This window comes from Rhinoraja longicauda, chromosome 21 (assembly GCF_053455715.1).
Source record: "Rhinoraja longicauda isolate Sanriku21f chromosome 21, sRhiLon1.1, whole genome shotgun sequence".
NCBI lineage: Eukaryota > Metazoa > Chordata > Chondrichthyes > Rajiformes > Arhynchobatidae > Rhinoraja > Rhinoraja longicauda.
Genome location: NC_135973.1, coordinates 12,063,049 through 12,075,524, shown reverse-complemented (window position 1 = coordinate 12,075,524; position 12,476 = coordinate 12,063,049). Strand labels below are relative to the sequence as shown.

General features: G+C 45.4%; 1 protein-coding gene across 1 annotated transcript; it reads left to right on the top strand.

Moving 5' to 3' along the window:
• ube2ia (ubiquitin-conjugating enzyme E2Ia) lies at positions 1-9,037 on the top strand. Its single transcript, XM_078417780.1, has 7 exons — positions 1-349; positions 1,615-1,693; positions 2,377-2,460; positions 2,546-2,618; positions 3,418-3,527; positions 6,295-6,374; positions 8,393-9,037. The coding sequence occupies exons 2-7, from the start codon at positions 1,628-1,630 to the stop codon at positions 8,454-8,456; spliced, it is 477 nt and encodes a 158-aa protein (XP_078273906.1). The 5' UTR covers positions 1-349; positions 1,615-1,627; the 3' UTR covers positions 8,457-9,037.
• Positions 9,038-12,476: the final 3,439 nt, after the last annotated feature.

Here is a 12,476-nt window from a genome sequence, read left to right as displayed (position 1 = left end):
GTGACGTCATTAATGGACCGGTCACGTGGGGCAACGGCACAGCAAGACCCCAGCGTGTGAAGGCCGGGCGGGAAACTCCTGTCGCGGCTCACAGCGTCGGTTTAAAAACGCTCACGGGCCGGGAATTACCTGGCGCGTTCCGGCTGACTGAAGCGGTGCCGGTCCCGGCCCTCGGTCTTGTACCCGCTGCCCGGCCCTCTCGGTCCTGCTGTACCCGCTGTCCGGCCCTGCCTCGGTCTTGTACCCGGCCCTCTCGGTCCTCTACCCGCTGCCCGGCCCCAGGGCTCGGCCTCCATCCTCCGTCAGGCGCCCGCCGGGCCTACAGCTCCGAGGGGCGACCAGGTGGCAGGTGAGGGGAGCGCGACCAGGTGGGTGGGTGGGTGGGGGGTAGGGGGGGACGCGCCCAGGTCAGGGGGGGGGCGCGCCCAGGTCAGGGGGGGGGCGCGCCCAGGTCAGGGGGGTGCGGCACCGGGGCGCGCCTAGGCCGGGCGGGGTTTGGTGGGGGGGCGGGCGAGTGCCCTGTGTGAGCGCGGGTTAAGAGCCTGAATGAGCCCGTGTGTGGGGTCAGGGCCTCCGGGAGGGGGCTGCTGATGCCGGGGTTGCGCAGGTGGGGGGAAGTTGAGGGTTGTTTTCATGTACTGTGATATAGGTAGCTACAGGTAATTGACAGACAGAGGAGGTGGGTAATATCCGGCGACCCCATTTGGCCCTTTTCCTAGCTTGGGCTTCTGCGGATTGTTGAACGGCCCCCCTTCCTTCTCCAGAGCAATGTTCAGTCTTGTCCCAGACTGCAACCTCTCCCCCTTCTGAACGGGCACTCTCCTTGGTTCTGAGGCCGCCACTTGCTGCAGGATATTCGCAGGGTACATAGCTGGTCTATGAAACTTACCGAATAGTGATAGGCCTGGATAGAGTGGATTTGGAGAGGATGTTTCCACTAGATGGAGAGTCTAGGACCAGAGGCAACAGACTCCGAATAAAAGGACATACCTTTAGAAAGGAGATGAGGAGGAATTTCTTTCGTCAGAGGGTGGTGAATCTATGGAATTCATTGACACTGACGCTGAGGAGGCCAGGTCAATGGATATTTTCATGGTGGAGATTGACAGGTTCTTGATTAGTCATGGGTTTTGGTGAGAAGGCAGGAGATTGGAGTTGATAGGGAAAGATGGATTAACGTGGAGTATACTTGATGGGCTGAATGGCCTAATTCTTCTCCTGTAACTTATGCCCAGGTGTGCTCCCACCCACTGGACCCAGGGCTGTGATTGCCAGCTGCTGCAAAGCTTCAAAATATTCTATTAGCCAAGGAAGTTGCCATGGGCTCAGTGCTATTACGTCTGGTTTGGGCAGAAGTCCTGCAGAACTGAATTTCCCATTTGCCCAACAAGGCTTATTGCAATAGCATATTTTGTCTGATTACTGTGACCACCTGCCCACAACCCCTGAAAATCCTATCCACAGCGTTTGTAAATAGTGGGATGTGAGGGGAGTATAGAAGCCTTGTAGTGTGTGAGGTTAGAGGATGGAAATTAAAGGGTTGTTTTCATGTACTGTAATATAAATGTGGTGTGAGTCTACCTACTGATTGTTCACTCTTCTCCCCATTCTCAGAGACGTTGACAAAATGTCAGGAATCGCGTTGAATCGCCTTTCTCAGGAAAGGAAAGCATGGCGTAAGGACCATCCATTTGTACGTATGTTTATATCAGCACCGGGGTGCTTTTCTACACTCTTCCTCTTATCGCATTCTACCAGAAACTGCACACACTATTCCAGGTGCAGACTCATCAACATCTTCTAAAACCGTAACATGATGTCCTTATACTCAGTGCCCCATCTCATGAAGACATGTGGCTATAAACTTTCATCTTTACCATCTTGTCTATCTGTCTTTCAGCCTGATGCCAAGCTAAAGTTATGTCTGTCTGCACATGGTAATACAAACTTGTACCATTCATCACTTTTAAACTTTGCCCCTCTCACCTTAAAGCTATGCTCTATAGACTTTGACATTTACTCCCCAAGAGAAAGGTTCTGACTGTCTATGCTAACTATGCCTCTAATTATTTCATATACTTTTATCAGCTTTCCCCTTGACCTCTGCTCCAGAGAAAACAATCCAAGTTTGACAAGCTTCCTTATAGATAACGCCCTCTAGTGCAGGCAGCATTCTGGTAAACATCATCTGCCCTTTTCCAAAGTCTCTACTTCCTTCTTGGAACTGGGACCAGAACTGCGCACAATGCTCCAAATGCTGCCTTACCAAAGTCCTTTAAAGCTGCAACATGACTTCCTGACCTTTATACACTACTCTCACCAATGCAGGCAAGCATACCATACACTTTCTTTACAACTCTTATCTACTTCCTGCAGGGTTTTGTGGCTGTGCCTGTGAAGAATCCAGATGGCACGATGAACCTGATGAATTGGGAGTGTGCGATTCCAGGCAAGAAAGGGGTAAGTAAAACTGGCCACGGCTGCACTCCTAATATTGAGTGAAATAAACCTCTGTGTAAAATTGCCTTGCTTTTTACCTCGACAGACAACTTGGGAAGGAGGCCTGTTTAAATTGCGGCTGCTCTTCAAGGATGATTATCCCTCGTCACCACCAAAGTGTAAGTCTATTGCAGATACTTCAAGAGATAGCTAGATTTAGCTCTTAGGGCTAAAGGAATCAAGAGATATGGGGGAAAAAGCAAGAACGGGGTACTGATTTTAGATGATCAGCCATGATCTTATTGATGGTGGTGCTAGCTCAAAGGGCCGAATAGCCTACTCATGCACCTATTTTTCTATGTTTTTCTATACTTGTGTAAAAGCAAAAAATACCTGAGGCAGAAATGAAGATCTTTTTTTAGAGTTCCTCTATCACATTCTCCTTGTATTTTCATCCAAAATTCTGAACGTGCGCCTCTTGGTCCTTGAACCATCCAGTAAAGGGATTAGCCATTCCTACCCCCTCCCGCACCCAACCTATCTAAACAGCCTGTGATCTTGTACATTTGCCATATCTCTCCTTGTAAGGAGAAGCTGGGGTTGCCCTCCACTTTAAACTTCAGCTAAAATCTCACAAACTGAGAACCATTCTCTGCTCCCTCACATCCTTTCTAAAGTGGCCAAAAATGAATGTGGTATTCCATTTGTGGCCAAATCTAATTTCCCTGCCTTTGTAAATGATGGCCCTGTTTATTAATTTCAGGATTCCATGTTGTATTTGATTTAGTAGTTTAATTATAACTTATAACTTTTGAAAATGGAAGTTCAGTGTTATGGATACAGGTGTTCATATTTTGCATTTGTCTGGACAGAAAAAAATAATGTAATAGAACAATACTGTTTGGGAGTCTTGACTGGCCTTTGTTTAACATCCTTCTTTAATATGTTCAGCTTTTAACTTTTGCTTTTGCTTTTAAGGCAAGTTTGAACCACCATTATTCCACCCAAATGTATATCCATCAGGAACTGTTTGCCTTTCAATACTAGAAGAGGAGAAGGACTGGAGGCCAGCAATCACCATCAAGCAGGTTAGGTTAATGTGGAGTACGGCAGGAGAGGGTATCATGTTACAACTGTGTAGAAAGGAACTGCAGGTCCATAGATAGACACAAAGTACTGGAGTAACTCAGCGGATCAGGCTGCATCTCTGGAGAAAAAATGGAGTAGTGTTTTGGGTCGGGTCTGAAGAAGGATCCCAACCTGAAACGTCAACCATCCTTTCTCCAGACATGCTGCCTGGCCCGCTGAGTTACTCCAGCACTTTGTGTCTATCATGTTATAACACTTATCAGGTTGTCCCAATGCAGACCTCACCATTTTCTGTTAGTCGGTACACGTTTTGCCTCAATCTTTCCCTGGTCCAGCTCTAACCTGGCCATCTGGAAAGACAGCACACTGTGGCCATTATCCATACCAGTGGGGTATGGTTGTGAATGAGGGTTGCAACAAAGCCCTATCGCCCAGTATGTATCTGTCAGTAGCTTCTATTTCAGGGTGATCGTAACTGGGCTCGATCTCTACCCGATGCTTCACCAGAATTTCTGTCCTGCTTAATATTGCCCAAGTTGTTTCCAGAGGGTTAGAGTCAACGGTTGTGCATCAACATGGAAACCAGTCCTGAGCGGTGTCCCACAGGGCACTGTATTCTATTCGAAAATTACATTATTGAAGTTAAGTCTAGTTGTTAAGTTTGCAGACGACTGCATCATATATAAAACCATCAATTCTCAAGAGGATGAAACTTCAGTCTGACCTCACAAACCTTGTTAACTGGTCCAAAGAGTGGGGCATGAGTTTTAATGCAACAAAATGTAAAGTGATTAGGGTGTCCAGGAAACGTAAACCAGGATCGGCAAAGTATTCTATGCTTGGCGAAACCTTACAAGAAGTCACTGAAGACAAATATCTCAGTGTCTTTATACAATACAACCTGACATGGGATACGCAGTCACATTATTTCATATTTCATATTTTTCATATTTCAGATACAGCGCGGAAACAGGCCTTTTCGGCCCACCAAGTCCGCGCCGCCCAGCGATCCCCGCACATTAACACTATCCTACACACACTAGGGACAATTTTTACATTTACCCAGTCAATTAACCTACAAACCTGTACGTCTTTGGAGTGTGGGAGGAAACCGAAGATCTCGGAGAAAACCCACGCAGGTCACGGGGAGAACGTACAAACTCCTTACAGTACAGCGCCCGTAGTCAGGATCGAACCTGAGTCTCCGGCGCTGCATTCGCTGTAAAGCAGCAACTCTACCGCTGCGCTACCGTGCCTCCCTCAAATTATACTGCAAACAAAGCTACAAAGATGCTCAACTTCGTCCAGAGAAACTTCCACCATTGTTCCAAAACTGTAAAAAATTGTGCCAAACAATAGTCCAACTGCACTTGGAGTATGCCTCTGCTGCTTGGAACCCTGGTACCAAGAAAAATAAAGATGTTCTTAAATGTTCAACGAAGAGCAGCCCGGTTTGTGTACGGCAACTCAGACGACAGTTTAACCAAAATGCTCACCGACTTAAACTGGGACTCCATTGAAACCGGACGCCAGTTATTCAGATTGACTACCCTTCACAAGATCATCAACAAGGGCATTGACCTCGACGCTGACTTATATGTCAAAGAGAAAACAAGATCCAGAAGAAGCCACAGCAAGCAACTTGTAGTTCAACACATCTACTCCCTACATCCAGTCATTTTTCCCTGAAGCAATTTCCCTTTGGAATGCCCTCCCTCAATCCTCTGTTGACATGCCCACCTATGCAACCTTCAGGACTTCCATCCAGGCCCACAGATGGCACAGCCCCCACTAGACCAGACCCACTCTCGTCAACTTCCAGTATAGTCCCTGGTGGACTCTTCGGTAGTGATGGCCACAAGATACAAGAGCAGGGAGCTCTCCTAATGTGTAGGAAGGAACTGCAAATGCTGGTTTAAACTGAAGAGAGGCACAAAAATCCCAGAGTAACTCAGTGGTTCAAAGACAGCATGTTTGGAGAAAAGGAATAGGTGATGTTTTGGGTCAGGACCCTTCTTCAAACTCTCCTAATGTCCTGGCTGATAATCTTCAGGCAAATTATGTATCTGCAAATCAACCTAATTATTGTTTGTACATTGAGTGTAGTGAGTTTGCAATAGAAGTGGTGCATTCTTTCACCTTTCAAGTTCACGGATGTAGTTTGGTGTTCAGTACATGGCCTCTCCACTTTGAGGAACTATGTTGTGCTACAACCTGCAAGATGTTTTGCAGCATTTGTGTGATTTTGGTATTGGTAGCATAAACTAACCTCCAATAAATTAGAAGATAGACACAAAGTGCTGGAGTAACAGCGGGTCAGGCAGCATCTCTGGAGAAAAGGAATGGGTGACGTTTTGGGTCGGGACCCTTCCTAGTAACTCCTGAATTCTCTCCCCCATCCTAGTCGTCATACTAGTTCCACTGTTCGCATCCTTGTATTCTTTTGTTGTCACCTCTTCCCTAGTGAGCAATGGGCCATTATGGGCTCCACCCTTGGTCATCTATTGCTAGGCCTGCTTTGTTTTGGCCTTTTCTTGCCATCCAGAGATGCTGCCTGAACTGCTGGGTTACTCCAGCACTTTGTGTCTATCTTTGGTATATACCAGCTTTTGCAGTTCCTTTCTACACTTTCAATAAATTCAGCTGGCCTGTAAAGCCCTTTACTTTCTCTCCTACCCACTCTGGGAGAACTGGCATCAAGTTATCGTATTGCACTGAGTCATGGAGGTGGTATGCTGTTCTCATGTTTTCTTTGTTTTCCCTCAGATACTATTAGGCATTCAAGAACTTTTAAATGAACCAAATGTTCAGGACCCAGCCCAAGCCGAAGCATACTTGATCTACTGGTAAGCAACAGCTCCTACATTGTCACCAACACTTCGTTATGCAGAGATTCAACAAGGATGAAATTTGATCTAACCTGAAATCTGGCAGCTTTCCAGAGATGTCAGCAGATTGATATGTTGGTGTTCTTTTCCGAAGAAAACCTTTTTTTTTTCTGGGAGGTGTGGTTGAGGGAAGGCACATTTTTAAAAAGAAAACTTTGGTTATCACAGAACCAATGGAGGGTAGATTTGATGTTTGAGCTTGCATTTTTCTGAGACGCTACTAACTCTGCTGTCAGTGGTCTTGCCCAGAGCCCTTCTTGCATCTAGAGCAGTACAGCAGCGAAGCAGCCTGCTGTCTCTATGTCATGCCAACCAAATATCCATTTGTACTAATCCCACTTGCCAGCAAATGATCTATTCCGTGACAATTCTAGTGTCTTAATTTGAATCCTTAACTTGCAGACCATAACTGTAGAATGCAGGCTTGTGTTAAAGCATGCTCAGTTATTGCACAAAACAGATGGTCACTCCTCGAAGCTGGTTACAGGGAATATTTGATTAACCTTTCCTCCAGTATGAATCTAGGAGACTTTTATAGAATTGCAGTTATGTCCATGGTGCATTAGGTTGTAAAGCACTGTGGTGTAAACGTTAAAACAAGGAACTGTAGATGCTGGTTCACAAAAAAGAGACAATAATTTCACTGGCTTGAGCACCTGACTTACAAGGATTGAGTCCCAATTCGGTGCCTGGGTGAATGTCACTCAACAGATACAGGGCCCAGGGTTTCGCAATGTCAACCACTTCTGGGTCATCACTAACTTTCAATTAAATAAATTTCACTTGGGAGCAATATTCCTCGGTGCCACTGGAAACTTTCCCAATAAGGCTAAATGGATGTCCAATCCCTTTACACTTCCATTTGCCCTTAGTAGCTCCTCAGGGCCTTTGCTTCTTTGTAGAACTGAGACTCAACCAGTAGAGAAAAGAAACTGCAGATGCAGGTTTATAAAAAAGACAGAGCTGGATTAACTCAGTGCGTCAGGCAGCATATGTGGAGAACATGGATCGGTGACGTTTTGGGACAGGACCCTTCAGTCTGAAGAAGGGTCTCAACCCGAAACGTCACCTATCCATATTCTCTAGCAATGATGCCTGGCCGCCTAAGTTATCCCAGCCTTGTCTTTTGTGTTGTAATTGTGAGTTCAAAGTAAATGCCTGTGTTAGTTCAATATTAAGTTTTGATGGTTGAACTATAAAGAAATAAACACTTTTATCTTGATAAGGAATAAATTGATATTCCAAGCTCTGAACTGGGATTGAGCTAGAGTTCTAGTCATGGGGAAGTGCAGGCCTTTCTGTGCAGAAAGCAAAAGCCACAGTGGTGCAGCGGTAGAGTTGCTGCCTTGCAGTGCCAGAGACCTGGGTTCGATCCTGACTATGGGTGCTTGTCTGTACTGAATTTGTACATTCTCCCCATGACCTGCAATGGTTTTCTCCGTGATCTCCAGTTTTCGCCCACATTCCAAAGACGCACAGCTTTGTAGGTTGATTGGCTGTGTATAATTATAATTTGTCCCTCATGTGTAGGGTAGTGTTAGTGTACGGCATGAACTCTGTGTGCCGAAAGGCCTGTTTCTACGCTGTATCTCTAAACTAAACAGTTCATCTGTTTCGTTCACTGGGATCCAGTCAATTTTCATGTTAATTACCTTTACTCTTGTGTTTGATTTGCAGTTGGATTGCTGAGTAGGCATTCAGACATTTTTCTAAGGCAAATTTAGAAGCACGTTAGAAGGAATATAGTTTGAGAAGGCAGCCCAGCAAGGTTGAGCTGCCAGTGATACTTGGGATATGTAGTGCTGGGGAATTTCTCCTTCCCAGGTTTAACAGTTGCAATAGACCAAATGATGTTCAGTCAATAGAGCAAACCTGGCCAGAACCTGTACTCCAATTGAGATGTTCGGGTGGCTTTGTATAAACCATGGCTTAATGTGAGCAATGCCTCTGTGGGTAAGTGTGTGTTCCTTTTTCAGTGAAAACAGCATGGAATATGACAAGAGGATTCGAGCTCAGGCCCAGCGGTTTACCCCAACATAAGTGTGTGCCATGATGGGTTGTGCAATGGAGGGCAAGAAATGACACAGCAAGTCCTTTATCACTTTCACGAAGTGACCGTGCTTTAAGGTGGGCTTTCGTTTTATAAAGTCCCAGTGTATCCTTTCCACCAGGAACCATCTGAAGACTATGTTTATTTTCCTCCTCCCTCCAATCCTGGTTTTGTTTGCTGCTTGTCATTGGCACCTGCTGCAGAAATGAGTATTGATCACCTTGAGCCAGGTACTCGCTGACTATGCCCGATCCAAACCAGTTTTGGGATCTCTCCGCAATTTGTAGTTTTGATGGTTGAACTATAAAGAAATAAACACTTCTATTTTAATAAGGAGTAAGTGCTGTAAAACGCTAAGACTTTTGTATTTCCATAATGCATGTCTGGATGGTAATACCATTGCTGTCTGTCTGCATTTAAATGAAATCTTGTGCATGGCTCTGTTGATGCAGATATGGGAGTCTTTGTGGAATATCGTGACTCCTCTAGGAAATGGGCTGGACTCCATGGGCTGTGAAATATTATTATTTGCAGCCTCTTGTCCCTATGTGTCTATAAGAATAATAAAGGATTTGTACAAAAATGTTTCTGGTGGTTACTCCTTCCTGGGCTCCACTGCTTTTCTCAGTTGAGCATAATTGTTCCAATTCTAAAGCTCTTTTCAAAGAGGCAATAGCTCTGCTGATCCCCCCACCCCAAGGTGTGTACGAAGTCAAGAGAGGAATAGGTCGGGTAGACGCACAAAGTCTCTTGCGCAGAGTCGGGGAATCAAGAACCGGAGAACATATGTTTGAGGTGAGGGAGGGGGAAAGATTGAAAATATTATCGCTCAGGTTCCTATTAAGAGCGTGGTGGGTGTATGGAACAAGCTGCCAGTGGAGGTAGTTGAGGCAGGTAGTAGCGCAACATTTGAGAAACATTTCGGCAGGTACATGGATCGGACATGTTTAGAGGGATTTGGGCCAAACGCCGGCAGGTGGGACTAGTGTAGATGGGACATGATAGTTGGTATGGGCAAGTTGGGTCAACGGCCTGTTCTAACAGTGTATGACTCTTAAGGGTTGACAGGCAGAATATGCTCACTGTTTCTCCATCCGTAGAGTTGGATCGACATTTGTTTAAAGAATGGGGATGAAGCAAACATTTAACCTCCTGCATTTCAGAACCCTGCCTTCTCATCTAATGCTTGCTTACTAAGCATGCGTTAGATTAGGCTGCGTACTCTCCCCTCTCTACTCTCTCTACACCAACGACTGCACCTCCACAGACTCCGCTGTCAAGCTCCTCAAGTTTGTGGATGACACAATCCTGATTGGACTGATCCAGGATGGGGAGGAATCTGCCTACAGACGGGAAGTGACACAGCTGGCGATCTGGTGCCATCACAACAACCTGGAGCTCAATGCTCTTAAAACAGTAGAACTAATTGTAGACTTTTGAAGAGCTCCCCCTCCCCCCCACTCACCATCAACGACACCATAGTCACATCTGTGGAGTCATTTAAGTTCCTTGGAACCATCATCTCCAGGGACCTTAAATGGGGGGCCACCATCGACTCCACAGTCAAAAAGACCCAACAGAGGATGTACTTCCTGCGGCAGCTGAGGAAACACGATCTGCCGCAGGCAATGATGGTCCAACTCTATACTGCTATCGTTGAGTCCGTCCTCACCTTCTCCATCATGGTCTGGTTTGGCTCAGCCACCAAGCATGACATCCGGAGACTGCAACCGATCGTTCGCACAGAAGGTTGTTGGCTGCAACCTTCGCCCCCCCCCCCCCCCCCCCCCCCGGGCCTTTGACGAATTGTACACTGCAAGGGCCAGGAAGCAAGCGAGCAAGATCATCTCTGACCCCTCTCACCCTGGCCACAAACTCTGAAGCACTTCCCTCTGGAAGGTGACTCAGGACTGTCAAAGCAGCCACAGCCAGACATAAAAATTGCTTTTTTTCCCCACGAGTGGTAGTTCTACTCAACCAAAGTATAGCTTCTTTTTTGCTCTGGTTTATTTTCACCCACATGTTTAGACTAATGTTGTATCCTTATTGTTTTGATGTGTTTATGCTTTATTCTTAATTGATAACTATGTTTGTGTTGTCATTTGTGAGCGGAGCACCAAGGCACATTCCTTGTATATGCACATACTTGGCCAATAAACTTATTCATTCATTCATGCTTCTGGGGGTCTGAGAGACATCTTGGCTTGTGGTTAGTGACAAAACCAAGTTGTGTGAAGATGATGCTGTGGTCTTTTTATTTTGGGGCTATATTTTGAAAATATATAAACTCTGTAAATAGGAGTAGTCTTATTTGCTGTGGCTGAAGGATCAAGAGAGTATGTTTTTGTCTTTTTTTATATCTAACTTATCCTGGCCCTAGGGTAGGGAAATCAATGCAAACTCATTCCTTAAGGGATTTAGTTATAAAACAAAATCTAAAGTTCTGGGGTCCTCCTCAACTGACTGTGTGGGCTGTTTTGGTGTTGTCTCCTGGGGTAGGGGGAGGGGCTGATGGCTTCTTCCTGAGCTAGCACGGTTGGATAACGATATTATTAACAATTTGTAATTGAGTAATACACAAAGTCATTCTGTGATGCAGGTGTTGGATCAGAGCTATGGTGGATAGTAAGATTCTGGCTCCTGCCACAAGTATGTGTAAATGAACCTCCGTTGAGGTCTGCATTGAAGTGCATCCTTTGGTTGAAAGGCCTGGCATGCACTGGCAATACCATGTGAAGTGACCTTGGGCAAATTTACAGTGAACATATATATCCTAGCAACTGCAGCACTTCATGGATGGCAGGGTCTTCATTTAGCTTCTGTGGGTCAAAAACGCAAATCATTCACCTGAAATGTTAATTCAATTTCTCTACACAGATCTGGCCACACCAATTTGTATATTTCCCAGCAGTTTGCTTTTATTTTCTTCAACCCCACTCCCCAGCTTCTCTGGTGTGTTATAAGTGTGGGTCTTGGTCTCTTGCCACCCATTCATTGGCCTTAAGGTGTCAGTGTTATACACTTGCAATCTGCTTCTTATTTTCCACGTTTTCCTTTACAGACAACCCCTCTTCAAAATAACCTGCCATATCCCAAACTCCAAATATTTTGGATACACCCACATCAGCAGATAAATCTAATATTTTCAACCTGTATTTTTGAAGTTATTGATTTTGCAATAATTATTTACTGCAACAACAGTTGCACTTCTGTAATGTCTCATCTTTGTGTCTTAGGTAATACCCTGACTCCTCAGTAATAGCCTGGGGTTGTGTGCTCAAGTACTATCCAGGTCCTAAGTATCTCATTATTCTCAGCTGCTCTCCCTCAATTTTTATTCCATTTGTGCACGGTTCAAACTTGTCACAATACCAAAAGAGGCTTCCATCTTTGAGAGACACAGCACGAAACAGGCCCCTCGGCCCTTTGAGTTTGTGCCAACCATCAAGCCCCCATTTTATTCTTCCCCTTGTTCCCGTCAACACTCCAACTTTATTACACACCATTGGTGTGAGTAAACGAGTACCTGGGAAATCTGCAGTCACGGAGAACATGAAAACCCCACGCAGTCAACTGAGGAACTTGCTCCTCAAGAATACCCTAAGTGAACATCTCTCAGTATATATTTTATAATAGAGTCCATCAGCAATATCTGCACAAGAAATAGTGACAGTCATGCAGTTAGCTGCCTCAACTCTTGCGACTGGAGGTCAATCTAAAGGTCCACTACCCTGTGTAGAAGTTAGTAGAATTAATATCTATTTTGTCCTGTGCTGAATAGATCTAGGCACTATGCTTCAGCAGAATAGTCTGTTTGTGTTCCCACATGGATCATGACGGCTGGATTTTCCCCTCCTAGGTTGTGGTGATATGTCCTTGACCATGAGATGGAGTTGCCAGCACAGCCTGTTTATTCCAATATCCACGCTGTCCCTATCACCATGAGTTTCATTCTCACTCCCCCAGCTTGAGTGGTCCACTGTACTTTGGTCAGCATGCTCATCCATGCT